This window comes from Notolabrus celidotus, chromosome 20 (assembly GCF_009762535.1).
Source record: "Notolabrus celidotus isolate fNotCel1 chromosome 20, fNotCel1.pri, whole genome shotgun sequence".
Taxonomy (NCBI): domain Eukaryota; kingdom Metazoa; phylum Chordata; class Actinopteri; order Labriformes; family Labridae; genus Notolabrus; species Notolabrus celidotus.
This window is the reverse complement of record NC_048291.1, coordinates 23,083,143-23,107,108: the sequence shown is the minus strand read 5'-3', so window position 1 is coordinate 23,107,108 and position 23,966 is coordinate 23,083,143. Positions and strand designations below refer to the sequence as shown.

The 23,966-nt window shown below is 40.4% G+C and overlaps 1 protein-coding gene across 1 annotated transcript in view; it reads right to left on the bottom strand.

Annotated features, from left to right (window-relative positions):
- Window positions 1-7,039: 7,039 nt before the first annotated feature.
- Window positions 7,040-23,966, bottom strand: part of stat5a (signal transducer and activator of transcription 5a) — a 51,658-nt gene continuing 34,731 nt past the window's right edge. Inside the window, exons 4-20 of the mRNA XM_034711171.1 lie at window positions 23,247-23,403; window positions 22,013-22,102; window positions 20,344-20,518; window positions 19,068-19,198; window positions 18,794-18,945; window positions 18,188-18,343; window positions 15,700-15,879; window positions 14,834-14,921; window positions 14,150-14,272; window positions 13,749-13,841; window positions 11,919-12,125; window positions 11,135-11,229; window positions 10,675-10,817; window positions 9,988-10,143; window positions 9,821-9,872; window positions 9,285-9,395; window positions 7,040-9,161 (exon numbers count right to left, since the gene is read on the bottom strand). Of these exons, the coding sequence (XP_034567062.1) occupies window positions 9,038-9,161; window positions 9,285-9,395; window positions 9,821-9,872; window positions 9,988-10,143; window positions 10,675-10,817; window positions 11,135-11,229; window positions 11,919-12,125; window positions 13,749-13,841; window positions 14,150-14,272; window positions 14,834-14,921; window positions 15,700-15,879; window positions 18,188-18,343; window positions 18,794-18,945; window positions 19,068-19,198; window positions 20,344-20,518; window positions 22,013-22,102; window positions 23,247-23,403 (2,233 nt within the window). The 3' untranslated portion in view covers window positions 7,040-9,037. The remainder of the gene's footprint in view (window positions 9,162-9,284; window positions 9,396-9,820; window positions 9,873-9,987; window positions 10,144-10,674; window positions 10,818-11,134; window positions 11,230-11,918; window positions 12,126-13,748; window positions 13,842-14,149; window positions 14,273-14,833; window positions 14,922-15,699; window positions 15,880-18,187; window positions 18,344-18,793; window positions 18,946-19,067; window positions 19,199-20,343; window positions 20,519-22,012; window positions 22,103-23,246; window positions 23,404-23,966) is intronic.

Here is a 23,966-nt window from a genome sequence, read left to right as displayed (position 1 = left end):
TCAGCTTTTAAACTCATCCCAAATTATAGATTTTAACAGAAACCCCACCTCTGACAAGACAAATAGCCAATCATAGTTTAGGATTTTCGGGTGGCCCCTGTGGTGGCCAATTGGACTTCGCAATCGCAATGAGCCACATAACACATGCACATGGGAGCGCGTGCATGTGCAATTGAATCCAGCGGTCCGCGCACAGTCACAGTGAGATTCTGTAAGCGGTGTGCACGCCTTCTATGTCCCAACTGCTAACCTAGCAGGCGATACTGAAAGTTTATGGCCAAGAAGTGTTCACATAAGGCACTTTAAGTTTCAGTATCGCCTGCTTGGTAGCAGTTGGGACATAGAAGAATTAATTAACATGAACTATAGTTATCCAGATGTTAAAAATTACAAGTTAAGTTTGAGAGTTTTAACTTTATTGCAGACCTAATTAAATGGATATATTGTAAGCTATACTCATCACATTAGCAGGGGCGTGTCCAGAACTTTTTGACCGGGGTGGCCCATCTGAGGCTCTCACATGGGTGGCCAGTGCATTTACAAATTAATGAAAATAAAGCTTTCTGTCTTCACAGCCTACGTTCATTAAAGTATTAAACAGTTGTTATATTCCTTTTGACTTAAAAAAAAAAACATGACAAAAGTGGCATACATCTTTTAAGCTTCATTCTTTAAGGTCTTACAAAAGATGTGTTTTCAAAGTCACATTTGAGGGCACTAATAAAGAAAACCACTGTCAGCCTTTAAACTCATCCCAAATTATAGATTTTAACAGAAACCCCACCTCTGACAAGACAAATAGTTTAGGATTTTGGGGTGGCCCCTGTGGTGGCCAATTGGATTTCAAGGGGTGCCAGTGCCACCCTTGGCCACCCCTCTGGACACGCCACTGCACATTAGGTCTAAAAAAGCTTGTGGGTCCTCTTGGTAAAATAAAACATAAGCTATCTACTTCTGGGTGCATAATTACATATAAGTGAATCTCCCTGTCTTTTTAAACCCTCCAAAATTAAAATTGGCATGTCCATAATTGCAGGTCTAAAATTTGAGGTTGCTGTCTGTGCTGTAGCTTTGTAACTAGATGTTTCAGGCTGAGTCAGAAGATTAGATAAACTTATTCACCGACCAAGTTCATCTTGCTGACAAGAATACTGTAAACTCTCTGACAACCACCGCATCTCTGTAGCACTCTGTCTGTTTGTGTCCCACAAGCACATGAGTGTCCCAGCTGTTTGCCCATCTCTCTCTCCTTTTTTCTCCTTCTCACTCTCTCTGTTTTCTCGTCTCTTTACACTCAGGCTTGTCTGTGCTTGACTATCAGTCGTCATGGGATTTCTCCTTGTCTACTGATGCCTCTTTAGGATGTTTTGATGCTAAATGTTCCTTCACTTGAAGATTCGGTCGTATCTACTGTGTTTCTCTTCATCCCATTGATTTCTTTGCGTCTTTAATCTATGTGTAAAACAGTCATCTGATAGTTTTTTGTCATTATTCAACTTATATTGTACTGATGGGAATCCAGCTCTTATTACACACTCAAATACCTTTAGGCTCAAGATCTGAGAAAGCATAGCTCTTTTGCAACGACAACTTAATCTGAATAAGCATGAAAGGAACAATTAACTTTTATTCTTAAGTCAGTCTCTGTTCTGGCTTTGTAGAACAGTGAAGGTGATGCTTTCCTGTACCCACTAAGGAGGAGAATTAGGATATCCCCTTTATATTCTTAGTTTAGTCCTTAATGCAAGCGTGCACTTCATTTTACCCAGCTTCTCCTCTATTTGATATTTAGAAGTAAGTCACAGTAAGAAACAACATAGTGGTGACCATAAATATTTATCCCTTAATCCCATTTATTTGTAATTGTATTGGAGAGATAGCACATGTGCCACATCACTGGCGCTCCTGTTTCAAAAATAAGTAAGCACCTGCTAACCCTCCCAGACCAGGCTATGGCTAAATTAACCTACAACAATGGAGGATGTTCAATTCAACATCAGGCCAGCTTACATCATCAGACAAGACATGACCAAGCCGGTATAATGCAAACCCATTTATAACCCACTGAGGATGCAAATCAAATCACGGCCAATTTGTATGAAAGGAATCACGCAGAGCAGAGGGCGTGAGCTCAGTGTCTGCTCAGATTTGTCATATGTGGCCAGACTGATCAGAGCCAAAGCCTCGTCTTTACATCGAAGACGAACCGAGTGCTGTATTCCCATTCTTATGTCAATGCTGCAAACAATGGGGGAAATGCTCTTAGAAATTACACCCACATGACACACAGCAGGTTGCTGTACACAGGATATAACCATCGTTGCGTTGTGTTTAGAGGGCGAGGTGGGCCAGATGAAGTGAGACCTACTTTTCCTGCCCCGATACATTTCTATAGTAAGAACAAAAATGAATTAAATATGTGAATACTGGTAGACTGAGATGATAAATGTTGAGGAAGATGTGACCGGTGAGATTTCATGCCCCTCTTCTATCCTCACCATTGAACTACACAACCCCCTTTCCCTCGTGATCTCTCTCTCTTGTATTATGCATTCTCAGAAATAATTCAGCTCAAGTTCTGCTTTTAAAAGCCTCCCTTCCTTGCCCAGCTGTCTCACTCTAATGTGGAAAGGCCTTTGACAACCTGTCCCCAAACATCCATGAGGATATATAACTAGTTCAGGTAAGTCCACAGCATGTGGCCACAGCTGGTGAAGGGACAAAAGACCTCTCATTGACCCATCTGCAGATATTGTATTTCTTGTGCTTTTAAAGCTAAGCTTTATTCAGGAGAGACGTCAGGGTCTGATGTACGACTCCATCAGGAGTGATGGAGAGAGCACAACTTCTTGTTGGTCTGAGAGATAAAATTAAACAAGTGTGAGAGAGAAAGAAAGGAAAACAAACTAGGCTGTATCCGGATATTTTAACAGTGATTTGGCAATATTTTTCTAAAATAAAGCTCTTGTTGTTTTCCATTGAGGTTTGCTATAGCTTCCTGTGGTAGGATGTCAGCCATGGCTGTCAGTAAGGCACCCCTCCCTCCTACTGCAGCAGCTCACTGCAGATCATTAGATAATTAGACATAAAGAAAACCACAACAACACGATTCTTCTCATAGGTATATGTGTGAACCGAACCTACGAATAATGGTACCTTAAGAGGAAGTTCCTGTTGCTCAAAGCTGTGGAGGGGAGGGTGTGTCTTCCTGAATTCTGTCACCGCACTTCCTGTGCAGGCCCATCTGATCATCAGACCAACAGGAACAGAAACCGTGTTTGTAATCCTTTCTTTAAAGACTTTTATTAAACAGTGTTGTTTAACAATATGATTCTGTATCGAAAATAACTACTTAAAGACATGATTATCTCAAACCAATTCCTCTGGAACAGATTAATTGATTGTATTCCTTTGGGAAAAATGCACAATAGAACAAATTGATCACAATAAATTGCATTCTAATCTAAGTCACAAAAAAAACATCCCATGCTTTAGCTGTGTGCAAAAATGACTGTAGCACTTAAATTCTTCAGGGTAAAGCAGATCAATCAAACTGGGGGCAAACAGCAGTATCTCCTGCTACTGTTGCTAGTAGCTGCCTGCAAGCTGTAACTAATGTAAGCTTCTACAGCACATGACCTTGGTTATATTATCAAATGACACTAACTGAATCTTGATGCAACTTGGTCTGACAGTCACTCTCCATCCTCCTCATTGTACTCATCATCCTTAATACATGTTTATGTTGTCACACAAATTATCAGGCCTGCGATGAACCAGCCAATCAGGTTGCACAAAGCACTAAAGTCTACAGTTAGTATTTTAGCCCTGCTAAAGTTGAACAGCTGTAACTGAAACGCAAAGTGTATTATTTAGTCATGAGTCTCCTGCTTCCTAGATTCAAACTAAGGCTAAGTGCAGCGGGTCAAAGGTCAAGTGTGTGGATTTCAGGTGGAAAAAAGAAGATGGCATAAATAGTAGCATGTTCACATTCCAAAGAAAGAATAATGTTTTAAATGTTTGTTTACTTGGGTTGCAATTAAAGGGATTTTTGCAGTAGTTAGTGGATCTAATCAATTTAGAAGACTTGTCATTGAATAGATCATGAGAGCAGAAAATTTAAAAGGATTTTCACATATATGTAGCTATTTTGAGCCACCTGGCCACTCTTATCTTTGTTGACGATCAACACTTTTTTCTGCATTTTAAATAACAGTTAACAAGCTTTATTTGAATCATATATAAAATATAATATTCAAATTGTTTTGTTTTAGCTGCATACAGCTTTAGTGTGAATCATTATTGTGAAATCACACTGAATGATGACAGTCTGCATGAGACCCTTGCTTGATCTGTTGGACTCTACTGACACCTGGTGGTCACACAGTTTAGATACAAGCCAGACGCATGGAAATGTGTGTTATGCACACTGAGACAGACATCCTGTATTGTATGGAAATCCTACTGTAATGTTTTTCAATTAAGGGCAAAAGCCTTTTGGTCTCTTAATATGAGAAGCACGAGTCTAGCTGTCTTACAACAAGGACAATTAGAAAGAAATGATTATCCTTCAAGCAAAAGAAGTCCCACCAATAAATATGACTTTCAGTCTAACATCTTCTTTTTAAAAATGTCAAATTATAGCTGCATATTTGTTACAAACTGTGAATGCCACTGATGTAAATTCTCATTTGAAATAATGTGGCACTTTTCAAATAAACACTGACAAATATACATAATATTCCAAGACACATTGCGGAAGGAATCCCTTCCTATGAGTCTGTTTTCACTGATGTAATGCTCATGTTAAATATCAACTATAAAAGTAGCTGGAGTGAATGCAGGTCTCGTATCCAAGCAACAATCCCACACTGACCACCAGGAGCCCTTTCCACCTGATTACCGTCACTGACCTGGACACATTTCTGCCTCTCACCCAGCAGCCTGCAGGTTGTACAAAACCTAATAATGAATCAAATGTCATGTTGTAGACTCTAATAACCTATTATGACTATTTTCTATAATAAAGAAGATGCAAATGACTTTTGCAAAGTAAAACCTGATAATGAAAATAATTAAGCTCACATCCATTAACTTTCATGCTTATTTGATTTCCTTATCATCTCAGCCAGGAAACACACTCAGACAAGCACAGACAAACACACCAACACAGACCAAAGCACGCACGCACACGCACACGCACACACGCACACACACACACACACACACACACAAACCTGTTGTGTTCATTCTGTCCACTAGATGGCAGAAATAAGCTTGTTCAATTAAAGGAGTCATTCCTGCTCTGTGGATTTGCTGTTACAAGTTGTAAAACACTATTGATACCAAAGAGCCAAGTATGACAATGTTAGACCAGAAAAGTAGATCACATCACTCCAGTTCTTAGATCCCTACACTGGCTTCTTGTCTGTCAGATAACAGACTTTAAAATCCTGCTAATGGTTTATAAAGCACTGAATGGTTTAGGCCCAAAATACATTACTGATCTGCTGCTACTTTATGAACCACCTCGACCTCTGAGGTCATCAGGTACTGGTTTTCTTTCAGTCCCTAGAGTCAGAACGAAACATGGAGAAGCAGTGTTTAGTCATTATGCACCACATATCTGGAACACACTCCCTGAAAGCTGCAGGTCTGCTCCAACTCTCACCTCTTTTAAATCAAAGATTAAGACTTCTTTATTTGCCACTGCCTTCCTATCTTAGCTTATTTTAACTTGCTTTAAATGCAAATTTTAATTTTTGATATATTTGTAATTTCCCTTTTTCTTTTCTATGTTTTATTATATTTGTCATTTTAATTGTGCGCTTTTGTGCTCGTCTGAATGTTTCCAACGCTTTTAATGTTTTAATGTAAAACACATTGAGTTGCCCTTATGTATGAAATGTGCTATACAAATAAAGCTGCCTTGCCTTGCCTTATGCAGTTAAATTATGTATAAATGAATAAATCATATGTATGGTTACTTATCAAGTTTCATTTGTATTCTACCCTTTCTTATACAAATATTTAACATTTTTGATTGACATAGATTTTTGAGTTTGCTTCATTTGCCTTAAGTTTGGCTCCATCGATTTATACCAGACACACTACTAGCATCCTGGTACAAAAGTGACCTCACATTCAGCTTGGTGCATTACAAAAGCTAAAATGACTGTTCCATGCTCCAGGTGGTATTTGTAATAGTTATACTTGCCACTACACATGAAGAGACAAACAATTCAAATTCCTGACAGAGAGGAATGATGCATTATCAAGCATTGACATGCTTTCCAAAGCATCATGTCTACTAAAGAAAGACTGGAGAGTAAAATGTAAGAAGTCTCCTCCTTCATATGATGCAAAACCTTTAAATCTGCAAAACTAGAAACTGTGGAAGTGACAATGACAAAATCTTAATGTGCAGAATTTTCAAAGATCATTCAATTGATCTATTTCCTTTCTGAACTTTGTGACCTATTATGGACATTGTGCAAAAAATGTAGAGATTGGAGATGATACAATTATATGAAGCAGTGGTATGCAGAGAAAAACAGTCTGCAGTTCTGAAAAATTCCAGGTAACATTGCAGATATTTGGAGTAAGGATTAAGAAATTCTCTGCAGAACTAGGGACTTTTTTTGTAGCTTGTGAAATATCTTTCTTAACATTTAACACCACACGTTACTATATCCAATAGTAAGCCATGTATTGCATAATACCATGTGCAAAAGATAATTATATGTTGAAACATAAATTCACAGTTTGCTGGACTGCAGAGAAACAGTTTGAAAAAAAAGGATAAAGGCACGGTACATTAGAGCATATCTGTCACCTACCAAGCCTCCCACTTACACCACATGGTGCAGGCTCAGTGCTTTCACTCTGCCTGTTCTTGTTGAATCCAGGTGAGCCTGAGTAGCACCACTTATCTGACCCAACTGCATTGTGATTACACTGCTGCTGTTGTCTGCACAAAAGAGAAAGTAGCATGCATCTTGTAGAGACAACAATATCTTTCGCACTTCTACAAGTTGAGTTAGAATTATTTATAAAAACTTTATTGTCTTCTTTTTTCGACTCAACACCTGTTTCTTGGAAAAACTCCAAGGAACAAACCAAAACCACAAACATGGTACATACATCGAATAGCACACAGCGCCATCTACATCATGAAAAAAATACACAGTTTACAGTGGAACAAAGCTTCAAAATGATGAGAATGACCAATATATCAAAGACCGCCCATGTAGCTCGAAACAGGAAAGAAAATGGGATACAAAATAAGTTTGAGGAAGAAATGAAGAGATATATGAGGGAATATCTTTATAATACTGCCATGTCTGTTGGAAAAACACAAAAATACATCATCGATTTTTCTCTGATTTCCAGTTGTTCTGTGTCCTCTTCCAAGATGCTGAATCATGACCTGAACGTTCTGCTCAACTCAGGAGGTAATATTTGAATGTAAATCCTTAATAGGGTCATGCATAAAGGTTACATTCAATAGGGGAGTGCAAGAAAATTATAATAAAATAGAATTATGATAGAGAAAATAAATTCATATATTCTGTATATAGATTTTGTCTATTTGGCTTACACATCGGCTAAGCAAAGCAATTCATTCCTGAGGTGCATGGCCGCTGTTAGCAACATTTTTTTAATTCAACGATTTGGGTCTCTGTGTGTGTACCTGGGTGTGTTTTTTTATGTCAGTGGAGGGATTATGGTAATAGACTCGAGCTTCTGATTTCAACTAATGTATCCGTTATCTTGTAAGTGTAGTAAAAAGGGTGGATACATGGTGGATACTAATCTTAATCAAAGCCAGACATTAAAACATCCTAGAGTTCTATATTTTTCCCAGTAATTCTTTGCAAGAATGTAAAGCGTGCACCCCTCAATGCATGTCTCACAACTTCAGCTGCTGGTGTGGTCATGTTGTCACACAGAGACTAGCACGCACAAGTTTCCCACAGTGTCATGACACGGCTACAGGGACAAATGAACTGAAAGAAGAGAGCAGCGCATCTTAGATTAATTGAGCACTGACCGGACGGGTGGAACTTCATGTTTCTTAACTTCATCAGGTAAGTGGTTTCAAGCATTAAACAGCCAATAAAGTTAGCTAGGATTTTCTGCACAAAGATTTACACTTATTACAGGAACAAAACTGTACGTTTGGTGTGAGTATGGTGCAGAAAAAAACAAGGGAACCAAAAGTAACACTGACTGTCAGCAGGATAAAGCGACGTTTGCACTGATGAGGGAAACAGAGGGACCTGAGAGGAGAAGCAGGCAGCGCTGGGTAAATGCTCAGATTTGCATTTCTGTGTGCAGACAGGAGACAAATAGCCCTGTGAGAGTGAGGGAGGTACAGAAACCCCCTCTGCTGGGTTTTAGCTGGTGAACAAATCAGTACAAATAGATTGTACACTTGTGCACACGTGTGCTGACGTGAGTGACGTCAGTCGCAGAGTCACTCTGCCTTTAGGTTAGTGTATATGGATTTTGAAAAACCGTAACTTTGCAGAGCAGTGAATCATTAATAGGAGCAAAAGCATAAACTTTTCATAGCAGTTTTTTTTTCTCAGAGGGCAAGTTCAATGTAACTACTGAAATACTGATAACCCATTTACAAAGAAAAAATAACAAAATAAAAACATTCAACTGTTAAAATGACTGCATACAGGATGATCTTTTTTAAATCTGTTCAAACTCAACTGGAAATGCATGCATAATGTGAATGAACGATACCTTTTCTTTTTCTAATACTGTAACATTGCATGTTTTGCATCATACCTAGTCTGTTTTACAAACACTTATGGACACAAAAAAAAAACTATGAGAAGTTACCGACATGCATGCTGACATGCTGAAATGAAAAGAAAATCACAACCATTATCAACATTTCACATTATAGCTATCTGAAAAAGAGAGAAATTAATGGAATTAAACCATGAGAAATGTCAATGTAAGTGGGGCAAGTCAGGAGGTGGGGTATGTTTGGTGCTGTCACAGGTTAAAAGTTCAAAGGTCAGGACTGCTGGCCACCCCACTGGCTCTCTACAGGCCGTCGGAGGAGCTCCTCTACATGCCTCGCCACATCCATGGTGTCGTCCAGGTCAAAGTCTCCCTCTGCATCCAACATAGAGTCGCTCCTGCCACACAGAAAGGACACAGAGAGAAGAGGCACACTCAGAAAGACAGACTAAACAGCATTATTTTCTTGCACAAAATTCACACACTCTCAGCTTGTATGTCTAAGGGGTTTGTTTACTCACATAGGTTGATATATGTTGTATGTATGAGGGTGATTGACAGGTGCAGGGGAGGCACCTTGATCCATATAGGTTTGATTCCCACCTGCTGAGTCTGGATTGGCTGTAGTAAACCTGTACACACAGACACACACACACAAACACACAGGCATAAATGATAAAAGCCTATCAGTCTCCGTGCAGCAGTTGCCTAAGCAACTACCCTCAGCGTGTTTCCCAGGCCTCACTGCATCATTATGGCCATTCCCCATGCTGCAGGAGAACCAGCCGTGGAGACAGGCAGGGGGCGGGTCCTCCTAACTAACAAGCCTAACTCTAATGATGAGTGTGAGACGGGCTCACTCAGGAACTGTGGCCATCCTTAATTGGCCTCCTCCAGCTGTAAAAGCTAACTAATAGCTGATCTGAATTCAGGCTCTAATATTTGGTGATTAACCCTAAATGTTGCCATGGATAAAAACTGGTGGGTGGAAGGTGTGAAAGAAAGAACGGAGAGACAGAACAGGAAATAAGGGGAAAAGAGAAAGCTTGATACGTACTCGGGCACCACTTGTTTGATTTGCGGCTTCACGTAGCCATCCACTGCTTTGGCTGTTTGACAAACAAGCACAAGGAGAGAACAGCTCAATGCTTCTGTCATACAGCTACTAAGACATGCGTTCACTTTGACAGTCACGGTACTCCATTCAAGGCGAAGGTTGCTTACAGAGCGGTGGGGTGTAGTATTTGGAGAAGACCTCATCCTTGGCTCGGTCAGGGTAGAGGAAGAGGAGGTGATTGAGATCGCTGATGCGGTCAGCCAGAGAGCGAATGGAGAAGTCTTTGGTTGTGTAGGGCATAAGGTTCCAAACCATTCTTTCACCTGAGACACAAAGCACACAACAATCTCAGTTACAGCTTCCATGGCTCTCTTTAAACTTGCAGTTACTGATTTCTTGTGTGCACAAGAAATGAAAGCATCGTCATTTATCTGCGATCTTATATCAGGCCACTGATTTAACTAAGTCCGGTTTTCACTACCTGAAGCTACAAACAGAAAAGGCTCTGTTATATTTCTGCGCCATTTCCTCTGATTGATCTCCAACTGTGTTAGATTTTGGTTGATTTAACATCTAAATAATTTCTAACCTCAGAACTAGAGCCAACCTCAAGCTCAATGCACGCTACTCATAGATGCCTGGGCCCAAGCATGAGCAGACAATAACTTTAGCTCTCAGGAGTTCATGTAATGCCAACATCCTTTCTTAACGTTGGAATTTAAGGCATTCCGAATATATTGCAGCTGATAAGCATCCAAAGTTTCAGAAGATGGCTACATTTCCTAAACTTAAGAACAAAAGCTACTCTCAATTATATCTGAGATATGAAAATAACAAGCATGTAGTTATCTTACCTGCTTTATTAGGATTTTCAGCCACCCATGCAATTGTGATCCCTCCGATCTCAGAGTCACTAAAGCGCAAGAGAAAGGTACCGTTGGGTTTGGACATAAGCATGTCCTGGGCCTGCTGCTTGTTCACAAAGCCCAGTATGGCTCTAAAAAAGAAAAGAGAAGTATACAGGAAAAAAAATTGTGATGTGCATTCCCTAACCCCCATCTCCGTCATTACAATTCTACTTTACTAGCGAGAGCAGGTCGAGCTCCCCAGGTTGCCATGGAAAAATATAAAACTGAGCCACTGCCTTAGTTGACAGGATTGACGAAATGAGGACAGGAAAACATTTACTTGCTCAGAACATAAAGTACAGCTGCCAAATTGAAAAAAAAAAACAGGAAAGTGCTTTTATGTTTTTGTTCTGCCACTATTTTCAACCAGTATAGAAACAGAAAAAAACCTCTGCAGATTCCTTACCCATCGTTCCAGTGCGGTTTGAGATGCTTCTTTGTGAGTTCCATCACACCATCAAACCATTGCCAAAATGTGAAGTTTCTCAGGGGCAAGCTTTCCTGTAAGCAAAGAGTTTTGGATAGAAGATTTTAACATGAGCGCCCGGGGACTCAAACAGACATGTACATCTTTTAACATCCAGCACATAAATACAGGGAGCAACATGTCCTCCTGCAATTTGTGTTTATAATTCAACCAAGTATGCAGCTGTATGTGTATACGATGTGTGTTTGGGGAAGGGGGTAATAAGAAGAGGGGGTGAAATTGTGTGTGAGGTTTATACAGCAGCCTGTAAAGTGGCTGATGTTCCTGTAATCAAATGAGACTGATGGTGTGCAGTGAATGTGAGTGCGCTCTCTGCCATCAACTGCTGCTTTGAGCCAGAAAATGAGGCCTCCAGCCTTTCACTGTGTGGACAAACAGGCACATTAAGATGAAGACCTGGCTACCAATGAGGCGCTCTTACTCAAGCCGGCTACAGAATAGGGCTGTAGGGACACAGCAAATGGAGCACGAAATATCGCTCTGTATGAATAACCAATAGTAAATGATTCCATGGAGAAGACGCATGCTGCTCAAATGGCTTACTGAAACTGGCCTGTGGGCATTTTAAAGATGCATGAGAATAAAACACTTCATTCTTCCATACATCAATTACTGATGATGACAGATAATTAGTATGCTCTTTATATAATTTGTGTTATAGAAACAAGAAGATTCCAAAAAAGGGAAGAGACCCAATGCTGACCCGATTAAACTGCGACCAAGTCATTGTCATGTTACGGTAGTCCTCAGGGTTGTTGCTGGAGCTGCTGAAGGCCTTTTGAGCAAGGAAGACCAGGTTCTCCTCAGACAGGCCTCGGTTACTCTGCACCTCAGCCTTGTACTTCATGTTGATGGCATCACACAGCTGAGGCCACAGCACCTTATCTGGCACCAGGAAAGGAACCCGTCCCTGTAGACAAAGAGGAGACAGTTGAGTATTTGCATGAGCTTTATGTACACAAGCAAGGTAGCAGCAGGATGCTAAACATGGTTGTGGATAAAATGTGCAAACGACATATGATAGTTCACACATTGCTATTACAGTAGAAGCAGTTTTCTTCCTGCAGTGGTCAGACTCTATAACCAATAAAAATTACATCACCAAAACGGACTCAAGTGCAATATTTCCCCAATCCAGTTCATCCTTCTCTTCTTACATGTGCAATACGTCTTTCTACCCATCTTCCCAGTTCTATTCTGTACATTGTTTTTACCTAGGCTACAAGCTCTGCAGATTTTCACTGTGTCATTGGTTTTGGAAATATCTGTAAATGTACTTATTTAGTTGTGTATATACATTGTGTATATATGTTGTAAGATATGCTTATTTTTACTTCTTTAATTTTAATTGCTACTAACTTTTTAATAATTGCTATTTTATAGGCTCTTGTTTGCTTTATACTCTTTTGCACTGTCTACTTTGCAGCTGTAACATTTAAATTTCCCTGTTGTGGGACGAATAAATGACTATCTTATCTTATCTTATCTTATCTTATCTTATCTATATTGCAACTTTTTTTTCCTGCAAGGATTAAGTTAACTGATGACTTTTGATGAACACAGTTCAATGTTTTTAAAGGTGACATATCATGCAAAATTGACTTTTTAATGGTTCTCTACCTGAAATATGTGTCCCTGGCATGTCTACAAACCCCCCGAGAATGAAAAAAATCCATTCTGCCCCTGTTTTGATTTCTCCACCTTTCTGTAAATGTGTGTGTGAAACGAGCCGTTTCAGACTTCCGTGTTTTTGTTACGTAACAACAATATCCGGTCTGTCACGGAGTCAGAGCTCGGAGCTTGTTCAGCCCATAGACTGTATAAAATAATACTGAATCCCTCCCCCGTTTTTCATTACCTGCACAAATGTGTGGTAACAAGGAGCTTAGGAGGGAGGCATGCTAGTTGTAGGCTGTCTTAATAAACACAAAGGTCGGTTTTACTCCCCACGTCTGCAGATTTGAAGATCTAGTGGATGATTTTTATTTACCATGGATAAGTGCTAGCGCTAGTTAGCATAGCTACATAGCTACATGTCGTAGCTGTAGCTGTGTACCAAGACACACGTCAACATACTGACAAATAAAACAACAAGAAACACAGAATCTGTGACCAATCCTTCAGAAAAGGTCCCGCTGCCTTTCTGGCAGAGGTCGGTTTTACTCCCACGTCTGCAGATTTGAAGATCTAGTGGATGATTTTTATTTATCATGGATAAGTGCTAGCACTAGTTAGCATAGCCACATAGCTACATGTTCGTAGCTGTGTATCAAGACACACGTCTACATACTGATAAATAAAACAACAAGAAACACTAAATCTGTGACCAATCAAAGGTAAAGTCAGGGCTTTGGTACAGAAAGTGTATAATTGACTGAGCAGCACCATCCTGCAAATATGATTAAATAAAAAGACATTCAATAAATAACACTGTAAAGTAATGGGATGGGCCTTTCCGAAATATTAAATACCACAGGCTGATTCAAAATGAATTTTAAACATGCACTCACTTCAAACAGACACACTGACTCACCGGCTCTGCAAAAGCGTTGTCCCATAACACAGTCGCTGTGGCATTATTGTCTTGGCTGCCATGAACTATCACCACCACAGGAAGTGATAACGTCTGTACAAAGGAAGAAGAAAGGCCATCAGCAAAACAATTACTAATGCACACACACAGCAAAACAACATAACCTTGGTGGTATTTGTATGAATGTAATGATAAAAAGGACTTTTACAACAAATAAACCTCTGAGAAGAAGACAGAGGAAGAATAAGGCTAAGAGAATGTGCTCGGTATGTCATAGCAAGTGTAGGAGTGGATGCTGTATGCACTAGGAGCTTAATTATACTGTATTTGTAAGAATGGAAATGTCTTCTGGGTCAAGGCTAAAGGAGTAATTCCTTCCACCTTTTCTTGCATGCTCTCACCTTTACTTGAAAGACAAGCTCGTTGCCTCCAACACTAAACTGAGACTCGAACAGAATGGTGAACTTCTCCTCCGTGACAGATTCTGCTCCTCGCCTGTCTGATCGCTTGATCCTCTTCAAAGACTACATGAAAGATTACAGGTGTAAGAAAAAGGAAAACTAGATTTCCTCTAAAACACACACACATCACATGTACAGTACATGGCTGCATATCACACACAGACTACAGAGCTGACATGTAAATAGTCCATGGAGGTTTCTGGGGAATGTTGCGTACAACATGTGTGCTGTAGACAGAGGCAGACTTTGAGATCCTCCAAATCATTACACAGAGTCCATGGGTTTGTGCAGAACACACTGTGCAATAACACTCACTCTGCACAGTCATTAGACGATATCACTGGATGCTTCAGTGCAGCCAAGCACTAGTCTAAAGAAACATTATTTATATTACATATGATCAATTCATCCAATGTCTTTGATTGAAATATATCAGGAGACTTTTGTTTGAAGCATGGCTGGGACTTTATGTTTAACAATGATTCACTTTTGTGATATATTTCTATGAAACTGATGGACAGGACGACAAAATACCTCTAAAAATATTCCCTTGCTTGCTTTAGAGAAGCATCCTATTTGTCTTCAGCTGCAGAGCACCTATGAACAATAAGATATTGTGCTCACCATGTTCCTGAAGTGTGCGCTGAGAGTGCCTGTCGTCTGGTGGTACTCCATCACACAGTTATTGTTGAGAATTTCCCCACTGCTGTCACTGAATAAGAGAGACAATTAAGAGGTATGTCAATTAGCTGTAATGTCTGCTGTAAGGCACTCCAGTTCTGAGAATCCTAGTCTTCCCTGAACAAATAAAAATGACAGAAGCTGGGTGAAAAACATGCGGTTTTAGGAATGGTGTTCATTTTCCGTGTAATTATAATGAAAGTTAACCAACACCATCTTTATCTTCCTTAAACAAGAAAACACCAAACAGATGTCTTTGCAGACTGGGTGCTACATGGAGTGGTTTGAATGAGAAAAAGCAAATGCTGATCTGGCTGAGCTGTTAAATTGCTCACCCAGTGAACCACTGGCTGCCTGGCTGACCTACAGTCTTGGAGGGCTTCTGTTAGTAAAGAGGAATGTGGACTGAGGTGGTGGAACAGGCTAAATGTGGATTCAGCATCCACACCAGAGATTCCTCTGAGGCATTGTTCAAGTTCCACGCATGTCTCTGCGGTGAGGTTTGGAGACACACTAGACCAGAGTTCATCCTGGGATCTACTAATCCCTGCAGAAAAGTAGGAATCCTTATCTGAACGGCGCCATGGGGGCTCATCAGAGTGGCCCCACAAAAGGAAGTAGGAATACAAAAAAAATGTGTGTACACGGACAAGAAAGAGGAACAGACAGGCTGACAGTGTTGTTGCTGCAACTATGTGAAGTACTAATAAGTGTAACTTTGGGAAGTTTCTCGGTCAAAAATGCTTTCCATTAACAAACTCAAATAAACCGTTTTGGTGCAGTGAAACTGAACGAGCTACTGAACTTACTTCCTTGTGTTTTCGTTCTTCAGCAGGGCCTTGGCTTGTTGTTCACTAATGATAGTGGCTTTGACCTGCGGAGGGTTCATGTGCACGTTCAATTTTCCTCCTACCAGGAGGCGCACTGTAGCGGCAAACTTGGTTTGGGTTTTTAGCACCTGTGGAGGCTGTTTCTCGATGATGAAGGTGCTGTGAAGTTTAAGAGAAAGACATACTGAATGACAGAATGAAGCCCTGTTGAGACATTGTCTCAGTCATTTTTAAGTGCACATCAAACACACAGCAGTGAGATGTTACGCCAAAACCTAGCCCATATATTCTGTTGCTTAAATTCCCATCTTGTATCTTTCTTTTGAAAAAATGTATCCAAATATACTTGAAAACTGTATTTTATGTATTTACTCGATGAGCTTTAGCATGAGTGTGAAGTACATCAAATTTACATGTTAACAGGTTCTGCTTTAAAAGAACTGTTACAATACATCTTGTCAATAACAATCCAAAAAGTGTGCCTCGTCATGGCCATCCTTGTGCAAACTGCAGAAAGTTAAACATTTTTTTTAATCACAGGATATTAACAGTGTATGTTTATATAAAATACTTGCATGTGCATGTGTATGGGATTTAGATATTACGTGCTATTTTGGTATGAAAACTAAATTGTTTTTTATTTCCAAAAAGACTACAAATGCTTATTTTAAGCTCTACATTCAGATTTGAGAACACAGTCTTTAAAAAATGACCTCTGTTGTTACCATGCACAGAAATGGAAGACCATGAAAGTAATAACTGTTCAGACAAAAAACAGGGCCAACACAGACTTCCTTCATACACTGCTCTGATTCCACATAAGAGCAAAAGCTTCAGGGGACTTCTTAGAGGTTGGTCAAACATAAACCTGTGTTAGGACTGTGCGTGATAGCAGTGCATTACTGTCTGGGCTCAGGCTTGTCTGGGGCCAACCAGGAATCGCTGCAGAAACAGAAACATTGCCACTAAAGTGTTATGGGTCCCTGCAGGGACAATCTTTTACAAGCGTGGAGGAGGATGCTGTCAAAAACTTCAGATCAACCCAGGGCTCAGATTTTAACACATGCAGACATGACTCACACTTAAACTTTATAAAGTGAGAGTGTCTGAATGTTCCTTGAATACATTTATCTTCAAACCATGGTTCTATAACCACACTAATCTTAATTCTCATCAGGATGAATCCAAACCCTAAACATGATACATTTTACAGCTGTAAGCCAAGGGGTTAACATCTTACTGTTTTTCAGACTATTTGTGTTTGGCATTTTTCTCAGCACAGCCCTTGAATGTCCTTAAAATCTGTGTTGAAAACGTTGTGTCGTAGTTCTCATTGATAAGGGGTTTACTTGAAACAAAGCATTTATTCAACCAAGTGAAATAAATCTCATAATAACAACCTCACTCATTCACCTTTCAACCCTTTTGACCATGGAGCTTTATCGGGTTACTGATAATTATTTCAAAGTGTTAAGACACAGGGTCACTTAAAAGGTAAAGCACCATCAGAAGTGTTATTTTTATACAACTATCCATCAAGAATTCAGAGACAAAAGATCAATCGCATTTCTGATAACTGATCAACTATACATAAAATAAGAAGCCAAAGAGAGCAACAACCAGATTACAGATTTAAATGGTCATTAACTGACTTATTTGGAAGTCATGAGTTTGTTTGTCTGCACTTAACAGATACACCAGTGGCTCCTTTGTTTCTGACAGAGTAGCTGCTGTAGGAGTGTTTGCTGTTACATCAAACTTCACTTGCTGTTACCACAGTGACCACTGGTGTCCCCAAATGAACTTTGACAGAAATAAAGATCACAACTTAGCCTGAACTTTATCTTATGTGAAATGTCCTCATGTTAGCAGATGTCCTTATAACTCCTACAGTAAACAGTCAAATGAGTGACTGTCAAATGAGTGACAAACAAACATAGTCAGAGATACCAGCATGTTATGTACAGATCACCGTACAACGTCTTAATTAAATTATTAGGGGGGGGGGGGGGAAGGGTAAACTGAAGGGCAGAGTAATTTAATTTTACGAACAGATCTCTCACTATGTTGACCAAGAACTGACCTAAGGTTGTCTACGCAGGATTTGCTTGCATAAAGGTTAACATTAAAAGTGAAGGCAAGAGCAGTGCCTCAATGTACACAGCACACCCAACACATGCTGAGGCTGATATGCTCCAATTGACATTACAGTGAGCAACATCTATTTTCTAAAACAATATTTGGAAATAGATTTTCAGCACAAAACTGATGCCCTTGTCCTTAGAAGTGCAACTCGCAGTGTTGTCTAAAGTGGGTCTCCAGCAATACACCCGCCAAGTGGAAAGTGAATTACATGATATAATCTCAAGGTATGAGAGGGACAAACATTCAGAAAAAGGAAAAACAGATAGCACAGCAGTTTATTCCCCCTAAAGTGGGACAGGTAACCCTTTATACAAACACAAACCTGGTGACCAATGCAGAGATGATATCTGTGATGGTAGCGTTCAGTTCATTGAGGAGCTCTTCGATGGGTCCGGGGATGGGTAACTGTTGTCTCAGGTGCTCTGCCCTCCGAATCTGCTGCCTGTTTTGCCAGATAGTTTCAGCGAGCTTCTCACACCTGACACACACACACACACACACACACACACACACACACACACACACACACACACACACACACACACACACACACACACACACACACACACACACACACACACACACACACAAAAACACACAAAAAGTTTTAGCATAGACATGGTCGGGATTTTTTCTTTCAAGTCCAGCAGAACTATTTCAATTAAAATCAAATCAACATGGTTTAAAAGATCTAAGTGATGCCTGCCTGAATTGATTGAAGTGTTCCTTTTTAAAAAAAGAAGAAAGGAGGCAGCCATAGCAAAATAAGGAGCTCAAGTCTGAAAGTGAGACATGATATCCCGTTTATATGGAGCTATAAACCTTGGGAATAAAGACAGCGGTGGTCAATTGAAAGCTTGTAAATCAGTGACCCTTTGTATGGAAGTCTTGTGGCTGTGATCTTGGTGGGAGGTGAAGGGGAACTTACCAGGACTGCAAGATGTCCAGGCCTCCTTCTGGTGGGCCCCCATTGCCTGCCAGCTGTTGCCGTCTCTTCCACTGGATCAGCTCATCATCCAGAATGATGGTCTGCTGTTTCCTCAGCAGCTGCAGTGTTTTCTGGTGCTTCTCTGCCAGGTCCTGCAAATCAACAGAAACAAGCAGGCTGACTTGCAATCACATATTAGCATGGAACAGAACAATACAAAAGTGATGCTATATAGTATGTATGAGGTTGAAGTAGGAGCATGTTCATGTCTAACCAGTCTGTATTTCTGTAGTGTATTGGCCTCTCTGGTCAGCCATGCCTCCACAGTGGCTCTCTTGTTGAGCAGGGCGGGCTCCCGGAGCTGTCGGTCAGCAGGGGGGAGTGTGGCCAGGCTGGACAGCTGAGCTGAGCACGGGTGGGATTGTTGCCATCCAAATGGGAATAGGGTGGGGCAAAACAGAAGATAAAGAGGAAGAGAAAAGGGAGAAAGAGTTAAAATCTTTGTGCTCATAGTCTCAACATTGAACACCCAGAAAGATAATAAGTGACTCAGAAGAACCTCCTCTAGCAGACGTCACCAGGGCTTGATGTTATAGGCTGAATGATGCAATATAGTATATGCAAAGGTCACTGACATATGGAAGCTGTATGCGTTTGTTTTCCATTGCTGATATGGAAGATCAAGCATATTTCATATTGCTGTGAAATGTATGAAGAATGCAATACAGATCCAAATCTTGATATTTGAAAGCTAAAGCATACCGTGCTCTGTGCATAATACATGAGAATCCAGGGATTCATACACAATGCGTACTGGATAAAGTCCAACCACAGCATTGTGAAATGTCATATCTGGAGCATATCTGATCTCCAGAATGGGACCACTTTAATACTACCAGAATACAAAGTTGAGACATTGTTTTTCCAAATATGACTGATGCTGTATTCTGTATGCCACACACATTTCTGATGTCAGCTCAGTTTTTATGCTTCAATGACTAAGAGTGATGATATGGCACAGATATGGTAGTACTTCAGCCAAATACTGAGTCCATATATTTTAAGATATGACATCACGGCATATTTGGGTATTTTATTTAATGTGTATGTAACATTTGACATATCTGAACACACTATATCATATGAGGGAATCTGCTCAGTATTTGTCCTGATAGATAGCATAGAAATAAATCTCCATGCATGCTCCGGATATGATTTAGATTCTTGCAAGAGTTGATTATCTCTGGGTTCTTGAGGTTTTGCTGGATTTAAATCCTTTTGTGTAGATCTATAAGAAATGTAACAGGAGCTGCACACCAAACTAATAAGAGCTTCAACAAATGATTATTGTTATTAAATCAAATACTTTCTCGATAGATCTATTGCACAAAATCTGTTTCAAATCTTCAAACAACAAACTCTTGGCATGTGAGATGACTGACTTTGATTGATATTTGATGATCTAATCTGCTGACAGTCTAATCTGTCAGAGCAGTTCTCCTGCATTGCTTTACAGCAGCAGTTACAAGATGCAGGCTCTCTCGTCTCACCCTGAATGCGGAGGCTCTCCTGGTACTGGATGATGAAGTACTCCTGGTTGTGCTGGAGCTTGCGCAAATCATTCTCGGTGTCCTGGGTCAGAAGGCGGAGCTCCTCAAAAGCTTGGTTGATCTGTTGGTATTTCTGGGACATGCTGGCCATCATACTGCCCACTGGAGAGTTTGACTGTCAATAACAAGGTGAGATTCAGAGAGGCAGAAGAAATGCTGGGTTTGGGAACGGTAAAGGGCGATGTTGTTTTTCACTGGATGGGGCACAGCCTGTATATTGTGTGTCACTGGATTGTTTATGATTGTTGTTAAGGGGTAATGGATGGACACTGGTGAGCTGGGAGCTGAGCCCCCAGTGATATGTTAGGGGGGGGGGGGGGGGGGGGATGTAAGATACTACTCTTAGCTGAACTCTGCATGTTTCATTTTGTCTATTTGTCTATAAAATCCTCAGTGAGAACAAGACTGATGCAATCAATCCACACAGAGAAGGTAAAAAAGGAATTTGCTTATCATACTGAGGCAGACTGTGTGGTCATTTAAAGGTCTGATAGAGAGTATACTGTGGTGCTTAAAGGTTCAGACTTAACAGGGTGAAATTCAATCAGTCCAAATATGCATTCCACTAATAGAAAAGGCATGTTATGACTGGAAATCAATTCACCCCAGGAGTTGCTGAGAGTCACATGTTTTTTACGCACTGCTGGTTTTATGCTTTTATAACTCAGAGCCTGTTGTAAAACGTGAAATATCTGACTTCCTTTCATATTGCACACTTGGACTGGAGCGATACAAAAGGCTTGATATGGTCATTTTTACAAAACGACACAGTGTCTGTAGAAACCACACTTCTAATAATGACAGGAGATCTACAGATTAACTATAGAGGGTTTGAATTTGAAGAAAAAGACATCAACTACTGAATAAGCTAATCCCTTATTAAGTCAACATTTGCTAGTTAGTCTTTTGGTGGGGTAAAAAGCACAGAAAAAAGACAATTTCTCTGTGTACAAATCAATGCATGTTACACAGACCTAATATGACAAAACTGATGTGTATGACACAACAAAACAAAGAGACAAGAGAAGGAAACTCCACTGTGGGGATGATGTTGACCAACAGCAGCTAGACATTCCCTATTCAACTGGATTGCACATTTGAACACATTATTTTCACTCTACCTGTCATTAGGGGAATGGTTTGAAAAATACGATGACATGAGATTAACTAAGTATTGTATAGAAATAGCTTGTTGACAGGACACTGGTTTGGCTGCATGGTTAAACTTGTTTGCCCTGTGTATGACAAGGACATACGAGAGGGCATCCTGGGATCAATTGCAGCCTTGCAAAAATAAGAACAGCTGGTTGAAATGTCCTTCTGGGGCAACTTTTTATTCCACATTGTGAGGTTATTTCAGAGCTTGTTTGTTCCACTATTATTTTGTAAAAACTCATTGTCCATGCTTCTACTTGAGAAACAAATGTGTGCGCTTTATCCACCTCGGTTTGTTGTTGCAGGCTTTTGTCCTGGCTTTGAAAAGAATCTTGTGTGCTACAGGTGTTTCACTCTGCAAGGCTACATTGAGTGGGGGAGTCGGAGTGCAGACAAATGAACACAAGTATGTATGCAGGTTTTAGCCCACCCTCGTTTAATACAGCATACTCACATTGGTGGCCTCTCTGACAAGCCTCTGCTCCGTGTAGAGGATGTGTTTGATGCATCGGACCAACTCCAGAGGACAGCAGTCATACGTGCTCTGAAAGACAAGGAGCACATGTGCTTTGTTAAGGCTTGTTAGCTCCTGACGAGTGGAGTGGCCACTGCACACAGGACTCAGCAATTAAGTCACCTCAAGGAAGCTCGCTAAGTTCTGGAGCCAACCCCGAAGACACACTAAAAGCCATTAGACGAGCCTAATGAGACCCATCTCTGAAGCACGGCACTCTCTTATGCAGACAAGACTCTTTGGCATACACACACACACATCATGGTTGACTAGATTATGTGTTAGAATTGTAAATTTTGAACCAAGGATTTGGTAATAAATCAAGGTTTCACTCTCAGTTTAAAAATGGAGTTGTGAGTCAGTTGGTTATTTAAGTTGTTGTTTCCTGCATGAATTGTTTTCAGGGAGGTGAAATTATGAGGACGCGCACGCAGACAGGACAAAGAACCCAGGGCACTAAAAGTATTGTCTGTTTTATTCTGCCTTTTGAATGCACAAAAGCTTGTGTAAAGAAAATGAATGTAAGGACAAATAAACAAATCCCACAGGGGAAAACAAAGTGGTAAGAATCTGGAACTGCTGTGGGATCTTTGGGTAGTCCGTTTCTCTGCAGTGTTTCAGGGTGGGGAAAAGACAAACAGAAGAACAGATCTGTGAGCAGGGAGCTTCATCATAAATAGCAGCGCTGGCTGGTTACCAAGGCCCTCACTTAGGCTGTCTTCTTGTTTTCCTCAGAGTGGATACATCCTGTTCTTTAACATTTGTTCAACTGCGTGCTCTATCTAACAACTATGCAAAGGGAGGCATTTGAGTTGAACGGTAGTATTTACATACACCTGGTTATCATTACTCAATGTAAACAGTTGAAATGTGAGTATATTTCTAAACATGGCCACTGTCTGAGCAGCTGGAGTTCTAAGTTTCATGATCCTGATTACAAATTCCTAATTTCTATCTATGTGATAACAGGAAAAGTCACCCCCATGATGGAGAGTTTTTTGTCCTTTTGTGTCAGACATTTTTAAGCATGAAAGTAAAGTGACAACCACAATTTGCATAGTTTTTGTTCCTGATGTGAGCCCCATGCAATGCAACTCTTTCAAAAACCCTTCCCCCAGGAAATAAAGGCTGTAAGGAACTGTATTTGTATAAGTATGCAGTGCTGGTGGCTTACCTTGAGCTGGCTGGCGTAGTGTCCCAGTTTGATTTTGAGTAAGAAACCATCTTCTCCTACTTGATGCTCAGCCTTGTTCTGCAGCTCTTGGATCAGACTGTCAAGCAGGCGTTTGGCCTTGAACTCCTCCTGTGGGTTCTCCAAGTCTATGCCATCCCTGACAGCACAAACAAACACATGCATGCATGCATGCACACCAGACACATGCATAAAGAAAAGCACATGTTTAATAAATGAACTCCAAGATTTCAAAATGACAAACAAAACTAGGAATTCTGCTTCTCTTGTGTACTTTTGCCAACCAGTCAAGTTTCAGTTTGCATTTATCAGTGTTCCTCAGAGCACACAATGCAATAAAGTAAACTACTGTATGAGTATGCTGCAGACGCATGAGAGGTGGCACGAAAATCAATTACAGGATGAACATAGTAACAGAAAACATCTTCCTATCTCAGTGTGTTTAACAGCTGAGCATGTGATTGTCAATAGACCGCTCTCACAACAGCAGAACTACAGTCAGAGCAGAGCGAAGGGAGATAGTCCCCAAATTGATAGCAGATAAGGTTTTTCTCTGTAATGGATGCATGGAATTTAAAGTAATGCCAGGTGCAATGAAATATCTTCTAGGTGCTACTGCAATACATGATTCATGACTGAGAGAAAAAGTAGCCAATGAGGGTTTCATCTGGACATTTTGAAGTCATGGGAAAGTAGACCTTT